Genomic DNA, 18,569 nt, shown 5'->3' with positions numbered 1-18,569 from the left:
ACTCTTCTTCTCCTTCCTATTTTCTCTTTATGGTGTTGTCCCTACTGGGGTTGTTTGTAAATATCTAGCACTGAAGGATGCTCCTTTGGCCATTTTGCACTGGCCCATGTAACTACTCTAATCCTTGTTATTTCAAGACACTGTTAAGCTTTTCATTCTTTACCTCCAAACACTACCTCAACCCCACATTTCCAAATTGACCAAACAATAGAGAAAAAAGCCATCTTCCACAATCTGATGTCTAGTCCCCCAAAAAATTTCCATTCCATGCCATGAAGAATTCTTTCGTATTTTCAAGTGAGACCCACATCACCTCCAACTCCCATACCAAACCAACCATATTTTCCATGTCTCATAACAATTTAGGAACAAAATGTTGCAAGTTTCCCTTTCACTGTTACAAAGGACACAATTTAGCATATTATTGAGTTACACCCCTCTTTTTGCAAGTTCTTTTTTTACCTTAACCTATCATTGCACCCCTCAATATGATTTACCCTCTGCCTTGCCGAAGCCATAGCATTAAAGTATTTTGTATTTCAATCTCCTTTGTTTAACCATTTAACCTTTGATTTCTATGGTTATTCTCTTTCATCTTTTTGATATAACACCTACAATTCAGCTTTCTTTCTTACTAGTTCATTTTGGCTTCCTTAGCTAGTTCTGCCTTCCTAACAAGCTTAAAGCAACACTTTTATCTCCTCTTCTTTATGTTGTATGTGCATTTAAATATTCCCTAAAGTCTTAGCCCTCCACTCCTTTATATCAACCTTTATGTCTCTAAATTTATGCTAAATTCCCCTTTTATCTAAGCTTTGTAGTTAACTTTTATCCCAAAAATCAAAAATCAATTTTTGAAAGCTTGCTTCATCCATCTAGTAATTGAACAGTTTCAAAGGCTTCGATCCCCAATCAACCTTACTAGATCTCAAACACATAAGGTTGTGATTTGATAATGAGTTTGGGAAACACTTTTACATTATACCATTTTCATAATCCAACCACTCTACATCTAGAAGGAACCTATTTAACTGACTGAACACTAACCCCTCCTTATATCCACTCCAATTGAACTTATCTACTGTTAGTGGTAAATCGACAAGAGCTAGTTCATCAATAAATTTTTCGAATGCCATAGCTACTCTCTTTATTTCTCCACTCCTTATCCTTCTTGCTCATTCATGATAATGTTAAAATCCCTAACAAGGCACCACATGGCCTCCCTACCATTCATTTGCTTTACAAGTTCACCCCATAGATTCTTTCTTACCACTTCCTTATTCGGAGCAAGAACGTTAACGAAACCACACACTTTATTAATTTTTTTGACTTTCCCTATTGACATGATAAAACTTCTATTCTTCACACATTCAATTAGTTCAGCGAACTCTTCCCTCCATATGCTTATTAACCCTTTTAACCAACCAAGTGAGTCCACCAATTCACTGCATATTCAATCCTTCCCCCACAACCTCTCATAAATGCTCTTTTTCTAACATTGAAGTTTTATTCTTTTTGCAGAAACAACATATTTGGCCTATTTTTCCTAACCACATTTCTCTTTGTCCTTTTCTTTTCTCATCTCCCAAGCACTTTAACATTCTATGAAATCAAAATCATCGAAAAAACTAAAAAACTCACATATTTGGACACCATCAATTCTGTTAATGTCCCTCTTTTTCCTTTTAACCTCCCTTAACTCTATCTCTGCAAGGACTTTGATGAATTCTCTCTTCTTTTTTTTTAATGTCATTCATAATTTATTACTTACTTCCTAAATCTTCAAAGCTTCCTTACTTATCTCACTATCTATTTTTGTCTTACTCTCGTCAAGGCTTGTTTGCTCATTTAGTTTATGCATACCTCCTGTATCAACTTTCAACCACTCTCCGATCTCTTTCCTGACTTGACTTCTACTTACCTTGTTTGACCCATTTCTCATTCTTTGAAATCTTATCTAGTTTATCTTTACCCTATCAATCAACCATTATAACTCTTAACTTCTTCCCCAATACCTCTATGTACAAACTTTTTATATGATTTCCTCTAACTCTCTAGGGACTTTGCTGTTTCTTACCCCTTTCCTATTTTTTCATTTTTCCTATTTTTTCATAAAAAATGAAAGAGATAAGGGATAAGGGAGAGAAAGAATGACGAAAAGGTAAGAGAGAGAAAATTAAGGATAAGACAAAAAGGAGGGTGTCATGGATCCCACATCAATAAGAGAAAGAGTGGGTTTTGGTTATATAAACATGCGCTTTCCACCACCTATCAAGCATGTCTTTTGAGTAGAGAATATGGGCTCGTAATTTATAAGCTTACGTAAACTCTATTTTCAAAGTTTAAGACTGCACGAGGTTGGGCTTAAATTTTAGCTCATGACATGAGCCCATGTAATAGAATAAACTGGGATCTTCACTGACTTGGGGCTCCTATGAGAGATACAAAAGTCAAGGTAGACCCAAACTAGTATAAGAGTCTTTCTTCTCTACGAGTAAAAGTTCTAACCCTTGACATTTGGTGTCAAAGCAAACCTATCTTCAATAATGTGAAGCTTCTATAAGAGATACAAGGGTCAAGGTCAAGACCCAAACTAATGTAAGAGTCTTTTTCATCTACCGGTAAAGTGACAGTGTAATGAGGGCGTTGCATAATTGAGTAAGGTAGGATGTTACAAATCCCACATCAGAAAGAGATAGGTGGATCTTGGTTATATAAACATAAGTCTTCCACCACCTATTGGATATGTCTTTTGAGTTAGGAATGTGAGTTTGTGATTTATAAGGTTACTTAAGCTCTATTTTAAGAGTTTAAGGTAACACGAAGCTAGACCTAAGTTTCAACCTGTGACAAATGGTATCAACGCATATTTGGATCTTCACTGATGTGAAACCTAAAGAGAGATATAAGGATCAAATTAGGCTTGAACTAGTATAAGTGTCTCTCTCCTCTATGGGTAACAAGCCAATGCAACAAGAACGTTGCATAATTAAGGAGGATAAAATATCACGAATCTCATATCAGTGAAAAATAAAATAAATTTTGGGTATATAAATATAAATCTTTTACTACCTATCAAATATTTTTTTAACTTAAGCCTATGGGCTCATGATTTATAAACTTGCTTAAATTTTATTTTCAAAGTTTAATACTACACGAAGTTAAATTTAAGTTTCGACCCATGATAGAGGATCCTTCCCTCCTTTCCTATCTCTTACCCCATTTTCCTTTCTTGTCAATTTTTTAATTTTAAAAATTAAAGATACAATAGCATGATTTTTGGAAACACATAAAGGAAGTAAAATTTTAATATCTAATAAATGATAAATCGACACTTTGGTGTAAGTTGAAGTACCAAATATATAATTAATCCATACAAATATCAGACTAAGCAAGTACAAAGGAGGGAAAAAAAATCCTGTCCCAACCTTATCCATCTTGTAGCTGTAAGCTATTGCCTCTTTCAATTCGTAACTTCCCCTCAAAATATCCCATATCTTTTCGTTAGTCCTATCCTAGAATTCATTATGCACATAACTTTTTTTTTCTCTGCAGAAAATCTCAGCTCCAACTCTCTCCATGGCAGCTACGGTAGCAGCTGCCTCTACTTCACTCTACAGCAACAACAAACTCTCCACTCTCTTTTCTTCATCCCTCCGCTCCCTTCCTTCAAAACCTACTCATAAGCAGTTAAAACCCTTCAACCTCAAAACCCAAAGCCTCAATTCCTTCCCTTTCTCTCTCCAGCTGTCTCTCCCCCGTTTGCACTGTTTTTCAGCTTCTTTTGATAGCTTCCAAGTTACTGAAGATGACCAAAGCCCTGGAGAAGAATACCCAGAAAGTCCAAACGTTGAAGAACCGCCGCAACAAGAGGAAGCTGAAGAAGAGAAGATTTCAGAGTCTGGTGGTGAAGAAGGAAGGTTGTATGTTGGGAACTTGCCTTATTCAATGACTTCTTCTGAATTATCTGAGATTTTTAATGAGGCTGGTCGTGTTGCTAATGTGGAGGTTTGTGTTTTTTCTTCCCCTTGCTTCCCAATTGGTTTTGGCTATCTTATTAGTATTCTTCATTTTTTTTTGGTCATTTTTGGTAATGGCTTTTCTTGTTGAATTGTGTTTGATAGATTGTCTATGATCGAGTTACGGATAGAAGCAGGGGATTTGCCTTTGTTACAATGGCGAGCGTTGATGATGCTAAAGAAGCAATTAGACTGTTTGATGGATCCGTAAGTTTAATTATTAAGTTTCTTGACTGTCTACATTAACCATTGATTGAACCTACAAAATTTTTTTAGGTCTGTGCAGATTACCTACAATTGTTGTGTATTTCTTTGGTTTTTAGAGCACCATTTACGTGGGTTATTCCATTTTGAAGTGCCAGTAAAGCTGATGTTAATATTTTTATCCCTAACCGCTAACAGCAAGTTGGAGGACGGACTGTGAAGGTGAACTTCCCAGAGGTGCCAAGAGGTGGTGAGAGGGAAGTAATGGGACCAAAGATACGGAGAGGTTACAAGAGCTTTTTAGACAGCCCTTACAAGATCTATGCAGGAAACCTCGGTTGGGGTGTCACCTCCCAAGGTCTCAGAGATGCTTTCGCTAGTCAACCAGGCCTGATGAGTGCTAAAGTCATCTATGAGAGGGATACAGGAAGATCTCGAGGTTTTGGATTCGTCTCTTTTGAGTCTGCTGAGACTGTTGAGGCTGCCCTAAATGCAATGAACGGAGTGGTAAGACTTGGTTCATGAATACTTTGGGATTGACGTTTGTTTACCTTTTTTCAATTTCTGTTTCTATGTAATCGTGCTTGTAGGAGGTGGAAGGTCGACCTTTACGATTGAATATGGCCGCGGATAGAGCTCCCCGTACTCCATCACCGGAAATGGAAAGAAACACCAAAGAGAGTCTTGAAAGCAGTGAATTGCTTTCCAGCGTCACTGCCTGAGAGTTTAGTCAAAGAGATTAGGTGGTTAAATATGGCTTTGCAAACAGGATCAAGAAAATTGAGCGGAGATATGACCTTTTATTTCCAAATTATGATTCCACAGTAGTCATTTGTTTTACTCTGCTCCAGAACTGTTTGCAAATATTCCATATAATCATCGAGCAAGCAAAGGGAGACGATTCTCTGCTTGTGGTTTTGGAGTATATGTGGCGCGAGTTATACATATTATGGCAATTGTAAAAGCCAAATTTCCTGTAGGCTTCCGTTCTCATTTGATTGAATAGTTTATGATATTCATTGCAGGCCAAATCCACTTTGGTTCTTTCTTGTCAAGTGGAACATGTTGATCAACATGGTGATAATAAATGCTAGGGTTTATGAACTTGGATATTGATCTATAACTAGTTTAAAGCCTTGAGCAACCATCAACATATTTTTGCCTTCTCAATTATCATTATGCACAATCTATAATTCAAAGATTCTGCTACCTTTTGAAGCCTAATTAATCTGGCTTTTTCAAGCAGTTCATTGGACAGCAGGGGCCATTCCTAGGTTTGTTATCAACAGTTTACAGAGACCAACCCTGATTTCTGTAGAATTGTACTAACATGCAAAGGGCGAATATGGCATGAATATATAGATAGATACATGGACAATGAGAAGATAGAACTTCATCAGCATTTCCCATTTCCAAACTTTGCGATTAAATAATCAACATAAAAGCAAAATGGAATACTAGTATGCAGGTGACTTCAATGGATTCCATTCCAATGCCTAAAGCTAATTTTCATTTTAAAAACTCTCGGCTTGTGGCTTCCTCAATTTAAAGGAGGAACAAAAGATCTAAATAGCATAAAACTTTGTCATTGACTTTCTGGCCAACCAGCAAGAAGAGCATCTGCTGCAGCATCCAAGTCATGAGGGAAGAAAGCCCTGCATAACAAAATTCTCTTATGAAGCAGAACAACTAAAACCCTAAAGTTAAAAGTTGTTTTAATTTTAGTAAGGATTCTGACGGCAATAAAAAATGCACATTATCAACAGGTTTGGCTCCCCTCTGTTATTTTCTCCAATCCATTATTTTTCAATACACCTTTGATCACCGCTCATAAGTATGATTTCCAGAATTCATAGATAGGTACTACACACATGTGAATGGTGATTAAACATGTATTGAAGAGTGCTGGATAAAAATGTAGAGGGGAGCCCAATCCATTATCAACTCAAATTGTACAATCCAACTTACCTAAAAGAATAATTTATTAACCAAATTGATCAAATCCTCAATCTATCAACTTCTAAGCAGTTTGATCACTAGTAACCACTTAATCTAGTGCCCAAATCACCCATCATTATATTTGAGAAATTCCTAAAATTGCAAATAGAATTACCTGCAGGTGTTTTGGTACAATGTTGCACTCAGCTGATCAATGCTAATACCTTTATAGCCAGCTACCACCTCAAGAACTTGCCTGAAAAACCAACCCCCCCACCCCAGTCCCAAAAAAAAAGGAAAATAAAACAAAAAATAAGAGAAAATGTGTTGAACAGAATTAAATCTCCTTTTATAAAAGACCAAATGAACCAGTTAAATGTGATCATCAGCTATATAGTATACACTGAAACAATGCACTATATTTTTTTATGTTATTTGCTATATTTGTGTCAATTTCTGATTGTAAGATGATATGATTATTGTAGTAGCTTCCAATATACAATGAAAACAAGATTTCCATTTTAAGAACACTCTCTACAGAAAAAAGAAATTATTAAAAAATAAAGTGCAAAAAAGATTTAAAAGTTGAGATACTGCAAATGGAAAAGCAGATTCACTCACCGCACTAAACAAGGTTCATTACGTCCTTTAACGAGACTTTCTTGATTATACTTCTCTTTCTTCTTAGAAGGCCATAAAGATTTCACAAATTTAATCCCAGCATGAGTACTCTTGATTTCACAATATGGAGAATCAGTCTCAATCATCATTCTTTCAATAGGTATGTCCCTCACGACATCAAGATTTTCAGCCATCTTCAGGGAGCATCCATTTATGCCTGTAATAGAAGCAAAGCTAGAAGACTCATTAGGATAACCACGAACCTTAGTATATCCATAAAAATGGACAGCTTCAAACAAGTACATATGAAATATCAATTTTTCATCAACTTGGTTGACTGAGTGAAAAAATGTAAGTGCTCAAAAGTGATCAGCCTGAACATAAAATGATCTGATTGGTAGATACAGGGTAGCCAGCAGACATCACCTCACTGCTAGCCCAGCAACATGATATGTTAGGTGAATGCATGAAAGATGCTGTGTCTAAGTTGAATTTTCACCTATATACATGTTATGAAATGAGAGAAGCTTATCACGGTCTTCAGCACTACCAGTAAATGAATGGGTGACCCCACCAGTGAACCTATTAAATTGAAAAACAAAAAAAAAAAAAGGGCAACACAATTCAGCATTTATGCATCTACAAGTGAACCAATGAACTTATATGCTTAATATCCATTTCATAAAATTGAACAAAGATGGTTTACAGGGTTAGCACAGACAAAAAATGAAAAAGATAGTCAAACAATAAAATAATAACATTAAGTAAAAGAGCTGACAATTTTCACTTTTGTAGGACAGATCCAGAAATCTCACTTGTTAATGTTTTGTCCCAAAATTTCACAGAAATCTCCAGCAGCTGCACGCATATGCAGAAACATAGGCAGCTTTGTGGCATAAGCTAATTCAAACTGCTTCTCAAAATACCTAGTTTTAGAATGGATAAGTAACAAATATTTTATCATTAGAGCAGAAGAAAACAAGGCAATAGTTAACAAGAAAAGAAGGAAAACAATCCCAACAAATATTTCTCTCGGCAACCACTTACTTCTTTTGAATTTCCGGTGGGCAAAAGTGAAGCCTGTCGTAATCCAATCCACATTCACCAATTGCCACCACCTAGATTAAGGAAAACTCATAGTTTCTAACCATCTTACAACTAAGATTAACAATCTGATCGAAGAGGAAATATTCAATGGAGAACTGTTGTTTGGTTACTAACCATTCTCGGATCCATATAAATTGGGTTAAAATACAAAAGCCTTCCAAGGTTTGGTTGAAAATACATTCAACCTCATATTAGTTTTGAAAAATACCCTCTTACCCCCCTGAAGTTTGACTGAAAATACACTTACCCCCTAAAACCCTAAGTGCCAATTACCAAGTAAACTTCAAACGAAAAGACAAGCATAACCTTTTGTTATTTATTTCTCCATTTCCTTTTTTTCTTTTGCTTTCCTTTTATCTCTTTTCTTTTTTTTGTCCAAGACTTTTTGTTTTTAGTTACAAAACTATGAGATTTAATTAGTTATAAATTTGGTTGAAGATTTAATCAGTTTTAAAACTATCTTTAATTACTATCAAATTGAATTTTAATTAGGTTTAATTACAATTATATTGTGTTAAATATGCTAAATAATATATAATTCAACTAGGAAATATAACAGTCATCCATGAGGTTTTATGGAATATAAACTTACCTCCATTAGTTTGAAAAAGACTCTCTTGAAAAAGTATTGATGTCATTAGTATTCCATTAGTCAAACTAATATGTGTTCAAAGTTCACCTTAAATGCTCAAAATACCATCATTTTGTTAATTTCTTCTTTTTCCTCCTTTTTTTCATTTTTTTTTGTTTTAATCAATTTCTTTACCACTAAACCTTTTTCTCCAAATTAATGGTAATTAATTTATTTTAACTAAAAATAAATAAATATATTCATCTCAAAGTTAATCAATAATTAAATTAAAGATAAGATTAAAATATATAATGCGTAATTGAATTAAGATTCAATATGATAGTAATTAAAGATGACTTTAAAACTGATTAAATCTCACAACTAACTAAATCTTACAATTTTGTAGTAAAAAAATAAAAATAAATAATTAACAAACAGTATGTTTGTCTTTTCATATAAAATTAACCTAGTAATTAATATCGTTACTTTTTGGTGAGTGTATTTTCTACCAAACCTCATAGAGGTAAGAGGGTACTTATCAAAATAAGTGAGTACATTTTTTACCAAACCTCAGCGGCTTTTCTATTTTTCTGTAAACTATTGATAAACAGAAATAACTCCTTTAATCATGAAATTGATAACTGTTAATTACACTATTATAAAAATTCATCTTTGCAAAGAAAAATACTATGTACATGCATGGGAAACTGTTCAATGTAAAAGAACTTATGTAGAAATTAGGGTGGGACAAAAAAGAAGAAGAAGCAGAGAGAGAGAACAGGGCTTAGCATGCTCCAAGACCTCTAACTTTCACTTGTCTAACCAACGCATCTTGGGCAGAAAGCAACTAACAACTGAAATTCAAACATCTAACTGCATAATATATGCTAAAATTCATCATCTCACATCTGCTGGCTCGGATGGGAATGCACCAATCTTAGATGTAACCAAATTTAAAAATATGAACAATAAAGTAAAAGCACACCTTCCCTTTTTGGATTCCCTCTTTAGCCAATGCCAAAAGAGCTTGAAAATGTTTTTCGGGATCCCCACTCTCTTCAAACTCCTAAATAAACGTAAAAGAAGACAGGCACACAAACATCTCCAATGAAACCACACAGTTAAACATGTACTCAAAATGCAACAAAAAGGACTAAAGACAACAATATTTGCGTGAATAACACTAACCTTGCATCTGGTTGGGTGCACACCAACTGTGCAGAAAAGCCTCCCTGTGATGAATAACAGATTTGATACGGATAAAATAACCACAACAAACACATTCTAAAGCAAAAGCAACTTTAAGGCAGAGATTGGCAATGAATACAAAGAAAACAGAGTCAACAGACCATCAGTTTCTGCAATAGCAAGAGCTTCCTTCGACTCCTCAAGGCAACCACCAGTAACCTATAACCATCAACTCTATTACTATAAATTATGCATTAACAACAAAATCAAACCTAAAACTCACTATGCTTTTATATCATGCTGAAAATTAATTGTAAAAGTTCCCAAAGTAACTAAATTCATCTAGGGTCCCAAAAAAAATGAAAATACCATTTCATTAATTTGATAACAAAACAAAACTTAAACTCAATCATTCAGGTCCACAAGTTCTGTAAAGAAACTAAGCTTCCTAGGAAACAAACATAAATCAAATGCAAAGAAAATATGAGAGATGGGGCAACTCACGATAATTCGATCGACCCCAGCGTTCCAAGCTCGGCTCAAAACAGCGGCAATATCGGAAACGTGACATTGCTTGCCATTGTAAATGCCTTTGAACATGCCATCTGTGTAAGAAAAAAATGATCATCCAAGTTGAGAAGAAGGGCCCAGATTGACAGAAAGAGAAAAAAAGATCAATTGAAGCAAAAGATTGGAATGGAACATTATTTGTTTGATGAAATGTGTGAAAGAGTTACCTGTGAAGTTGACTGCGATATCTGGCTTAAATTATGGGAGACAGCAAAGATGAGAAAATAAGAGATTGTAAAGGAAATGCAACTACAAAGAAAAAAACAGAATAGAATTATGTAGTTGGAAGGATTTACTTGCCTATCATTCGAATTGGCGCCATGATAGAGAGACAGATGGGCAAAGGACCTAACGGCAAAGCACTTGCTTTCTCCGATTTGTGCTTCACGGCATTTTTTTGCTGCCAACCACTTACTTAATCGTACTTTGTTTTTTCAGCTAATTATGACTAATTTTTAAAATAAAAAAGTATAATATTTTAAAAAATCTTCCAAATTATTTAAAACGATTCAAATAAATTTTTATTTTTCAATTACAATTAATCAAATTGTTACACTTTTATTTTTATCGAATAGGCTTTACGGTTAAGTATTGATTAAATGTTAGGGTTAAATATCTTAATCTCTTTAAATTTTAATCGAAATTTCAAACGAGTTTATTAATTTTCGAAGTAGGTACTCTGTCTTAAAATTACAAACATTGCTAATAAAAATTAAAAAAAGACTTAAGTATAATTTTTTTTATTAATTTAAAAAATTATTATTATATTTTTAAAAAAATTTAAAAAAAAAACAAAAGAGCCCTTATTGGTGCTCTCGTCTTGAGAGGTTTTTTTTAAAATTAATAAAATAAAATTTATATAATAGTAATTTAAAAAATTAATCAAAGGTAATATTATCTTTTTACTCTTGTGACGTTAACCAATTGACAGAAATACTAATGATTGACTAACAACTGGACTTATGTATCTAGTAAAAAATATTTTTTTAAGACGGAATATCCATTTTGAAAACTAATAAACTTTCATGTAATTTCAATCAAAATTTAAGAGATTAGGGCATTTCACCCTAAATGTTATTAGTCAAAACGTTACTTATCATTTTATAATATGTGACGCTAAAATAATATGTTCGTATATCAAAATGAATGATACCATGATATATTGATATATCATTGTGATATGGTCATATGATATTTTTCATTTTTCACATCAAACGTCAAATCTGAGGCATAAAAATTACAAGTGATGTTTAACTAATAACACCTAATCAATTATTAATCATAAAATTTATTTTTACTTAAAATAAAAGTATAAGAGTTTGATAGAATAAAAAAATATATATTTATTTGAATATTTTTTAAATAATTTAAGAATTTTTTAAACTGTTACAGGTTTGGAACTTTAGTTAAGATCCTTATGATGCTTAAGTCTTGTGTATGAAAGTCTAAGTAAGCTTAACTCAAATATTGTAAAATAATATGAAAACTTTGGAAGAAAGAGATTTTGGGGAAATATAAAAGTATATTATTCTCAGAGAAAAACAAAACATATAGATTCAAAGCAAATAGCTTAAACTGCTTAACAACTGTTACGAACTTGAAACTTTAACTAAGATCTACATGGCACTTAAGTTATATGCATGAAAACTAAGCAAACTTAAGTCGAATAATACGAAATAATGGGGAAATGTAAAGAACTTTAAAAAAAAAGAATTTAGAAAAAATAAAAGTATATTATTCCAGAGAACAAAAAATTTAAAGCAAATAGCTTGAATCGCTTGAATTGACTATTTGGGCAAACTATCACAAGCTTAGAATTTTATATAAGATCTGTGTGACACTTAAGTCTTATGTATAAAAATCTAAGCAAATTTAACTCAAATAATATGAAATAATGTGAAAACATAAAGAACTTTTTAAGAAAGAAAATTTGGAAAAAAATAAAAATAAATTATTCCAAAGAAAAACAAAGTACCTAGATCCTAAGCTGTGGAGTAATAATAATATCCAAGGTAAAATACAAAAACCCATGAAGTTTACTTGAAAACACATATATTCTCTATTATTTTGAAAAATGTTATGAATATTTTTGTGAATATCCATTTATATTATGTGTATCTAGATTTGGATGTAAATTAGATTGGTTGAACATTAGGATTTAATCCATCCACTTAATCCCTTAATGTTATCTTTATCTTATAAATTCTATCAAGATAAGGGGTTATCTATCTATAAATAAGCCATTCACTTCGTTTGTAAATACGTTTCAATAAGATCTTGTCTCTTCCTATACATACTTCCTTTTATATTTCTCTTATAGTTGTTCTTTCTAGTTATATTTTCATAATACATTATCAGCACAATCTTCTTATCTCTCAAATTTTAGAATTATTTTGTTTTCATCATTTCCAAACTTTAAAATGATTTCAATGGTTAGTCTTTAATTTTTAGTTATAACAAATCAGGTAAGGATTTCTCTTTGGTGTTTTCATTCCGAAAAAATCAACCTTATACTATCATTTATTATGTATTATATTTTGTTCCTTGATTGAAAAGTGAATTTGCTATTATATAGTTATTAATTAAAAATCATGAATGCCTATTCCCTGAAGTTAATATAATAAACGAGCTACTAATAAAAAAATTATAAATCCATCTATTTCTTGAAGTGAATGTGACTATATTTAATAATTATGGTCAAAGTCTTGAATCTATTTATCCCTTGAAGTGAATGCAACATTATTTAATAATTATGATTGTCATAAAAATTTACAGTATCACTATTTCAATTCTAAAAATAATTTTACCACTAGAAGTGGATGAATAATTTTACCATCAAAATCTAATAATAATTTTACCACCAGAAATGAATAGATAATTTTACCATCAGAAGTGGACAAATGCCTTAACCCATTAACCCACTAAAATAACCCATCAAAAGTGGATAACCCAACAGAAGTGGATGAATACTTTTAACCTACAAAAAATGGATGAATAATAAAAAGATAAAAATGGACAGAATAAAAGGAATATAGAACATGACTTGTCATCAATGTGGCATGAAAGACCATTAGTTACATACCTGCACGTCTTGAATTTTATCAAGCATCATTGAAAGCTAAAATGTATTGTGATGATTTTAATCATGATCAAATTGATATGTTATTGATTTTCCTGTCTACCCTAAAAAGGAATTGATCATATGATTGATAATAGGATTATCAATTACTGATTTTCTTATCCACCCTGAAAGAGAAATTGATCATTTGATTGGTAATAGAAATATTCAAGAATGAAATTTCTTAATAGATCGTTGATATATTTTAGTATAACTCTATTATAAAAATACTTTTATATGTTCTCATTATATTTAAATAATATGTTCTTTCATGTTAACTTGTAAATTTCTTATTATATATATCATTTTTTTATTGAAGAAAAATATGGATATTCATCTTGTTGGATCCAAGATCTATGATGTAAATATATATCTAGCAGATATTGCTACAACGCACACTATATTTAAAGACAAAAAATATTTTTCTCACTTGATAATAGGAAAAATCAATGTCAATACAGTATTTAATAGTACAAGTTTAATTGAAGGCTCTGAAAAGGCTAATATTTTACTATCTTGAGGAATAAAGTTTATAATAGATGATGTATTATTTTCTCTAAAATCTCAAAAAAAATTTATTAAGTTTTAAAGATATCGATCTGAATAAATATTATATTGAGATAATGAATGAAAGAAATACTTAATACCTCTATATTACATCTATTATTTCAAATAGGAGGTGTGTGTTGAAAAATAAATTACTCGCTTTATTCTCTAGATTAAACTACACAAATATTAGACTAATTGAAACTCATAGTAAACCAAGATTTTAACGTTTAGCATGACTGTTAGACCATCTCGGATCAATAATGATACAAAAAAATTATTAAAAATTAATATGATCATTCATTGAAAAACTAAAAGATTTTTCAATCTAATGAAATACTCACGTGCTGCATGCTCTCCAAGTAAATAAATTATAAGGCTATCACCAGTTAAAGTTAGGATTGAATTCTCTACATTTTCGAAACATATTCAGGGTGATATATGTAGATCCATACATCTATCATGTAGACCATTTACATATTTTATAGTTTTAATCAATGCATCAACAAGATGGTCACATGTGTGCTTATTATCAACTAGCAATTTGGCATTTACAAGATTACTTGCATAAATAATTTGTTTGTGAACACATTTTTTTTGATTATGCAATCAAGACAATTTGTCTTAACAATGCTAGTGAATTTATGTTTCAAGCTTTTAATAAATATTACATGTCAATTGGAATAAATGTTGAACAATCTGTTACTCATATTTATACACAAAACGGTCTAGCAGAATCGTTTTCAACTGATTGCAAGGCTATTATTTATGAAATTTAAACTCCTAATTTCTATTTGGGTGCATACCATTTTGAATGCAACAGCATTTGTATGAATTAGGCCAAACAAGTTATTATAAATTCTCTTTTATACAATTGGTTTATAGTCAGAAATCAAATATTTCTTATCTAAGAATTTTTAGGTGTGTGGCATATGTTTCAATTGCTCCACCACAATGCACAAAGATGAATCCTCATTGGAGGTTAGGAATATATATTGGATACCAATCTTCATTTGTAATTAAATATTTAGAATTATCAATAGGAGATATATTCATGGTAATGTTTTGTTGATTGTCATTTGGATGAATCAATTCTTTCAACATTAAGAGGAGAAAATAAGCAACTAAAAAAAGAAATATCTTGGAATACATTATCATTATCTAATTTTGATCCTCATACAAACCAATGTCAACCAGAAGTTTAAAAGATAATTCTTTTGTAAAATATAGTAAATTAGTTGCCAGATATATTTACTGACCTAAAGAGAACAACTAAATCTTATAGACCAATTGCAAATGCTTCTATTAGCATTGATGTCCATATAAGACAAGGTATGCTAGAAGCAAGGAGATCAATCAGTTTCAAAAATAAAATCCTCAAAAAAAAAGAGCAAATATTCAAGATGGTTAAAAAAAGAAGTAAAAACTCTAGAAGAGACTCTTGACATAATTGATTAAAAATTCTAGAAAAAATTCAGATATCTAATATTATTAAAAATGAAAAGATCTCAATAAATTATGTGATTATGCGAAAAGATGAAACTGAAATGAAATAAACATCGATGATATTTTTGTATATAATATATAGCATTATATTATGAAAGAAAATGAGGATTTTGAACCTATGTCTGTGAAGAATGTAGATATAGATATGATTGGTCAATGTGGAAAGATGCAATTAAAGTGGAATTGAATTTATTTGCAAAACATGAAGTTTTTGGACCTGTAATCTGTACATCAAATGGCGTAAATCAATGGGACATAAATGGATATTTGTGTGAATATGAAATAAGAAAAATGAGATTATATGATATAAAATACGACTTGTCACACAAGATTTTATCCACAGATCTGGTAATAATTATGAAGAGATATATTCTCTATGGTGGATGCAATTATAATTTTATAATAACCAGTCTAGTAATATATGAGAAGTTTGAAATACGTCTAATGAATGTATCTATATCCTATTTATATAGCTCATTTAATATCGATATCTATATAAAAATCTCAATAGGATTTAAGTTGCCTAAAACATAAAATTTGAATTCTAGAAAAATTTATTTGATCAAATTAAATAAATCTTTATATGGATTAAAACAATCCAGACTCATGTGGCATAATCGTCTAAGTAAATATTTATTGAAAAAAGGCTATAAAAATGATCTTATATGCCCATGTATTTCAATAAAAAGATTCAGATCTGAATTTGTGATAATTGTTGTTTCTATTGATGAACTAAACATTATTGGAATTCCTAAAGAGTTATCAAAGCCATTGATTACTTAAAGAGAGAATTTGAGATGAAAGACTTGAGGAAAATAGAGTTTTGTTTGGGTCTTCAGATTGAACACTTGACAAATAAAATTTTTGTCTATCATTCTAATTATATATCAAAAGTGTTAAAATGATTTTATATCGACAAAACGCATCTATGGAGTTCATCAATGGTTGCAAGGTCATTTAATGTGAAACAAAACCCTTTTTGACTTTATGAGGATAATGAAGAACTTCTTGATCCTTAAGTATTATATCTTAATACAATTGGAGCATTGATATATCTTATTAGCAATACATAACCTGATATATAATTTGCTGTGAACTTATTAGTAAGATATAGTTCTTTTCCAACTAGAAGATATTAGATAGGAATGGAATTAAACATATACTTTGATATCTATGAAGAACAATGGATATGGGTTTATATTATTCAAATGCATTAAAATCAAATTTAATTAGTTATGTAAATACAGGATATTTATCTGATTCACACAAAGCTCTATCCCAGATAAATCACTTATTCACATGTAGAGGTACAACTACTTCATAATGTTTTGGTAAAACAAATTATAGTTGCTACTTCTTTTAACCATGCAAAAATTTTAGCAACTCATGAGGCAAGTCGTGAATAAGTCTAATTAAGATCTATAACTCAACATATTTGAGAAACGTGTGGGCTTGTCAACTAAGAAAAAAATTTCAACAATGTTATACAAGGATAATACTACTTATATATCGCAGTTAAAGGAATGATACATTAAAGGTGATCGAATAAAACATATTTTGTCAAAATTTTTCTTCACTCATGATCTTCAAGAAAATGTTGATATTAATATTCAACAAATTCGTTCAAGTGATAATATAGCAAATTTGTTTACTAAAGCTCTTCTTATTGCAACATTCAAAAAGTTGATACAAAAGATCCGAATGCTCCATTTTAAAGATATTAAATAATACAATCATTAGGGGAGTAAAATATGAACTGTACACTTTTCTTTCATCAAAAATTTTCCCATCGGGTTTTTTTTTATAAAGTTTTTAATGAGGTTGTATTTCAAAAGTGTATTTTTGAAAAGAGTTATGTACTCTTTTTCTTTCACTCGGATTTTTTCTCACAAGGTTTTTTCTTTGTAAGGTTTTAACGAGACATACTCTTAACACAATGAATATTCAAAGGAGAGTGTTATGAATATTTTTGTGAATATCTATTTATACTATGTATATCTAGATTTAGATGTAAATTAGATTAGATGAATATTAGAATTTAATCCATCCATCTAATCTTTTAATATTATCTTTATCTTGTAAATTTTATTGAAATAAGGGATTATTTGCCTATAAATAGGCTCCTCACTTTATTTGTAAATACGCATTTAAATAAAATTTTCTTACTCTTTCTAAATACATTCTCTCCCTCTACATACTTTCTCTTATATTTCTCATATGGTTATTCTTTCTAGTTATATTTTCATAACAAGAAACACATTATTATTGGTTGAAAGTAAATTATATTAATTATGAAATTAATTTTTTAAAAAAAGATAAGATTATCTTTTTTTTTCTAAACTTTTTTTTTCAAAAAAATGGTAATTAAATTATTATAATTAAAGATAATTTAACACGTTCATCTCAAAATTAATATATATTTGAAGTAAAGATAAATTAAATAAATTTAATATCTACATCTACATACATTAAAAGTTGTCCCAAGAGACAATTGAGAGTTTAATTGTTGCCCATGTGGCCAATTAAGCCATTGGGACATGCTTGCTCTTTTTGAAAAAGTCAAGGTTTTTTACGATTGTTTATTAAAGGCCATGACATTTTTGTCTTTTCTTAATACCATGGTTCCAGAATTTTCTTGTCTTCATTGGACTATTCTCTTGCTTTCTCCCTTAGCTAAAGGAAGAATATAGAGAAAGAATGAGAGAATCGGATGAGGAAAGAGGAGACAGGACAGATCAAGTGTGAGAAAGAGTTAAGGGAATGAACAAAGAGAAGAAAAATAAATATAAGTTTAAATTTGTGATTTTTTTAATCGATTGAACATATTAGATAAAGATAAACTGTCTTGTCTCTTGTTTTTTTCTTTTTTTCTCCATCTTGTGTCCTTACTCATTGTTTTACCTTTTAATGATTTATTTTATTTATTAAATTTTGATTTATGTATTAATTTAAATTTATAAAATTAGTTTAAAAATGATAAAAATAAAAAATAATTAATTGAAAATTAATTCCAGAATTTTCTGTTTATCCAACTTTTTTATTTTTGTCTTTACTATTTTCTTTGTAATGTTATTGCTTACGTAGAGAAACCAGAAACTTTTATGTAAGATTCTAGTTTCCTTTCTTTATATTTCATTTGATTTGATCATTCAAGTTTTTATTATTTGGATTCTTTATTATT

At 30.7% G+C, this 18,569-nt stretch overlaps 2 protein-coding genes across 2 annotated transcripts; one reads left to right on the top strand and one right to left on the bottom strand.

Annotated features, from left to right (window-relative positions):
• Window positions 1–3,472: 3,472 nt before the first annotated feature.
• Window positions 3,473–5,327, top strand: CP33 (chloroplast RNA-binding protein 33). The gene is made up of 4 exons (XM_021433895.2): window positions 3,473–4,008; window positions 4,125–4,226; window positions 4,422–4,730; window positions 4,814–5,327. The coding sequence occupies exons 1-4, from the start codon at window positions 3,580–3,582 to the stop codon at window positions 4,943–4,945; spliced, it is 972 nt and encodes a 323-aa protein (XP_021289570.1). The 5' UTR covers window positions 3,473–3,579; the 3' UTR covers window positions 4,946–5,327.
• Window positions 5,328–5,606: 279 nt separating this feature from the next.
• LOC110420541 (TatD related DNase) lies at window positions 5,607–10,650 on the bottom strand. Its single transcript, XM_021433894.1, has 12 exons — window positions 10,519–10,650; window positions 10,386–10,406; window positions 10,153–10,253; window positions 9,810–9,867; window positions 9,649–9,692; window positions 9,446–9,526; window positions 7,830–7,900; window positions 7,598–7,708; window positions 7,282–7,364; window positions 6,783–6,999; window positions 6,337–6,417; window positions 5,607–5,878 (listed from the first exon to the last, which is right to left on the bottom strand). The coding sequence occupies exons 1-12, from the start codon at window positions 10,538–10,540 to the stop codon at window positions 5,809–5,811; spliced, it is 960 nt and encodes a 319-aa protein (XP_021289569.1). The 5' UTR covers window positions 10,541–10,650; the 3' UTR covers window positions 5,607–5,808.
• Window positions 10,651–18,569: the final 7,919 nt, after the last annotated feature.

The sequence above is a fragment of the Theobroma umbraticum genome, unplaced genomic scaffold (genome assembly GCF_002168275.2).
Source record: "Theobroma umbraticum cultivar Fairchild unplaced genomic scaffold, ASM216827v3 scaffold_86.0, whole genome shotgun sequence".
NCBI lineage: Eukaryota > Viridiplantae > Streptophyta > Magnoliopsida > Malvales > Malvaceae > Theobroma > Theobroma umbraticum.
Note: the sequence above shows the minus strand (reverse complement) of the source record. Positions and strands in the feature narration are given on the sequence as shown.

What these genes read in the sequence shown, in the direction of transcription:
- CP33 (XM_021433895.2), top strand. Translation starts at nt 3,580, where the DNA reads ATGGCAGCTACGGTAGCAGCTGCCTCTACTTCACTCTACAGCAACAAC. An exon ending in TTAGACTGTTTGATGGATCC is followed by an intron (nt 4,227 to 4,421) that starts GTAAGTTTAATT and finishes AACCGCTAACAG; the next exon opens with CAAGTTGGAGGACGGACTGT. An exon ending in TAAATGCAATGAACGGAGTG is followed by an intron (nt 4,731 to 4,813) that starts GTAAGACTTGGT and finishes TCGTGCTTGTAG; the next exon opens with GAGGTGGAAGGTCGACCTTT.
- LOC110420541 (XM_021433894.1), bottom strand. Translation starts at nt 10,540, where the DNA reads ATGGCGCCAATTCGAATGATAG. An exon ending in TGCACCCAACCAGATGCAAG is followed by an intron (nt 9,527 to 9,648) that starts GTTAGTGTTATT and finishes ACGTTTATTTAG; the next exon opens with GAGTTTGAAGAGAGTGGGGA. An exon ending in AGGGAATCCAAAAAGGGAAG is followed by an intron (nt 7,901 to 9,445) that starts GTGTGCTTTTAC and finishes TCCTTAATCTAG; the next exon opens with GTGGTGGCAATTGGTGAATG.